This window comes from Octodon degus, unplaced genomic scaffold (assembly GCF_000260255.1).
Source record: "Octodon degus isolate 3935 unplaced genomic scaffold, OctDeg1.0 scaffold05338, whole genome shotgun sequence".
Taxonomy (NCBI): Eukaryota; Metazoa; Chordata; class Mammalia; order Rodentia; family Octodontidae; genus Octodon; species Octodon degus.
The window spans coordinates 1-1,806 of record NW_004529914.1 but is presented as its reverse complement, the minus strand read 5'-3'; the positions used below and the strand labels follow the sequence as shown (position 1 = coordinate 1,806).

At 64.1% G+C, this 1,806-nt stretch overlaps 1 protein-coding gene across 1 annotated transcript; it reads left to right on the top strand.

Annotated features, from left to right (window-relative positions):
- Positions 1 to 41: 41 nt before the first annotated feature.
- Positions 42 to 1,799, top strand: LOC111814984 (proline-rich receptor-like protein kinase PERK14). Its single transcript, XM_023708822.1, has 3 exons — positions 42 to 97; positions 282 to 776; positions 1,603 to 1,799. The coding sequence occupies exons 1-3, from the start codon at positions 83 to 85 to the stop codon at positions 1,630 to 1,632; spliced, it is 540 nt and encodes a 179-aa protein (XP_023564590.1). The 5' UTR covers positions 42 to 82; the 3' UTR covers positions 1,633 to 1,799.
- The last annotated feature ends 7 nt before the right edge of the window (positions 1,800 to 1,806 follow it).

Below are 1,806 nucleotides of genomic sequence, written 5' to 3'. Positions count from 1 at the left end.
GCGGAGGAGCAGCTGGAGGAGGAGCGGCGGCAGGAGGAGGAGGTGGAGGAGGTGCAGGTGGCACAGGTGCAGGTGGAGGCAGATGCCCAGGAGAAAGGTGCAGCCCACCCCCAGGAGGAGGATTGCTAACAGCCGAGCGAGCGAGCAAGCGGACCTCTGCCCTCTCCCAGCTGGAGCCAGCTGCAGCCGGCCAGGCCGTGGGGGGCGGGCTGCAGGGTTAGCTCAGTGCCTGGCCCGTGCCCGCCTGCATAACCAGCCCTTCTCTCACTTTCTCTTTGCAGCCCAGTCATCTCAGGATCCCGCTAACCTTCCCTCCCTCCCACCACCGCCTCCTCCGCTTCCCGCTGGAGGTCCCGCCTCATCTTCATCCACCTTCTCTTCCTCCTGGACCTCATCTGCACCCTGCCTCCTCCCTCTCTGCCCCTGTCCGAGTTTCCTCTCTGCCTGCTCGCACCTCCATCCTGGGGCTGCCCTGGTCCCAGGCCCCCCAGCCCCGCATTCCAGAGCATCCTGCCTGCCGCCGCCTTCTGTGCCCCTCCTGGTCCCTCCCGCCTCCCGGCCTGGGGAGGAGGAGCACAGCCGTGCCTGCTGTGTGCCTACCAGCCCCGCCACAGCCACTGGGCACCTCTGAGGCTGGCCTCATCCCCAGGCGCCACCACGCCCAGCTCCTACCACCACCACCACTCACCTCTCCTCCTTGCAGGTCCCTGTCTGCACCCTCCCAGCTCCAAGCCTGCTCCCCGGCCCCGCGCCCACCCCCAGAGCTGCCATCCCTGGTTGGTAGCCCGGAGGAACGGAGGGAGGGGCGGAGGCCAAGAGGGTGTACATCTCCGGGACCTGGAGCCCAGGGCTTTCATCCCACTCACTTTCCCACCCACCAAAGTCTTTTGCACTGTCTGGGTCTAGGGGTGAAGTTCTTGAGAACAGAAAGCCAAGAGGTGGGGTCCTTGCCTGCCTGCTGCCATCCACTGAGCTAGGCTGGGGAGGGAGGCTAGAGTCAAGACCTTGTCCCTTCAACCCCAAGAGCTCCCAGCACTGGTGGAGCACCGGGTCCCCTGTTTTGATGAGGTGGGTGGGCCAGGCCACCCATGGACACCCTTGGCCAATGAGGAGTAAGCCAGAGCTGGTTAAGGTGGGGCTTCGGTAGCAAAGCCCTGGCCAGGTGCCCTGAGCCCCCTCCGTCTTATCCGCCAGCTGTGTGACTTTGGGCAAGTCATTATCCCACTCTGGGCCACATTTGGTTCTAAAATGGGAACAGCTGTTCAGTGACTCCTCTTCCCTAAGACAGCAGTGACTTGGCCTCTCCCAGCCCTGTCCCCATGCCAGTGGCCTCTCCAAACAGTCGCCACCCAGCCCAAGCAAGGCATGGGGCTTGGAAGCTTGGGGGCCATGGGTTAGCTGGCCGCCCCTCCCCCTCTCCTCCTGTTCTGGTTCTGACTCCACCTTCTGGGGGCCTCAGCCCCACTCTCCCTCCAGAAGCAGCCTGTGACTCATCTGCTCTCTCTCCCCCTCTCTCCTCCCCTCTCCCCTTGACTCTCCTCACTGGCCCTGGTCTTCTGACCCCTCCTCTCCTCCTGCCCCTTCCCCCCTCTTATCTTCTAGCTATTACAAGCCAGAGGCACCCGGATGTGAGGCCCCAGATCACCTCCAGGGACAGGGGCTTCCGATCCGAAATCCTATATTTTTGTACCACGGGGTGGGCCCCTGGCCCCAGGAGGAAGACGCGCTCTCCCCGCTGCCACTTCTGTCTCCACCTGCAGGGCTGTGACTTATCCCTGCCTCTGGCGGTGGGCTGGGGGCCTTCTA

Coding starts and splice junctions, on each gene's coding strand:
- LOC111814984 (XM_023708822.1), top strand. Junction 777..1,602: donor CCCCAGAGCTGCCATCCCTG/GTTGGTAGCCCG, acceptor CTTATCTTCTAG/CTATTACAAGCCAGAGGCAC.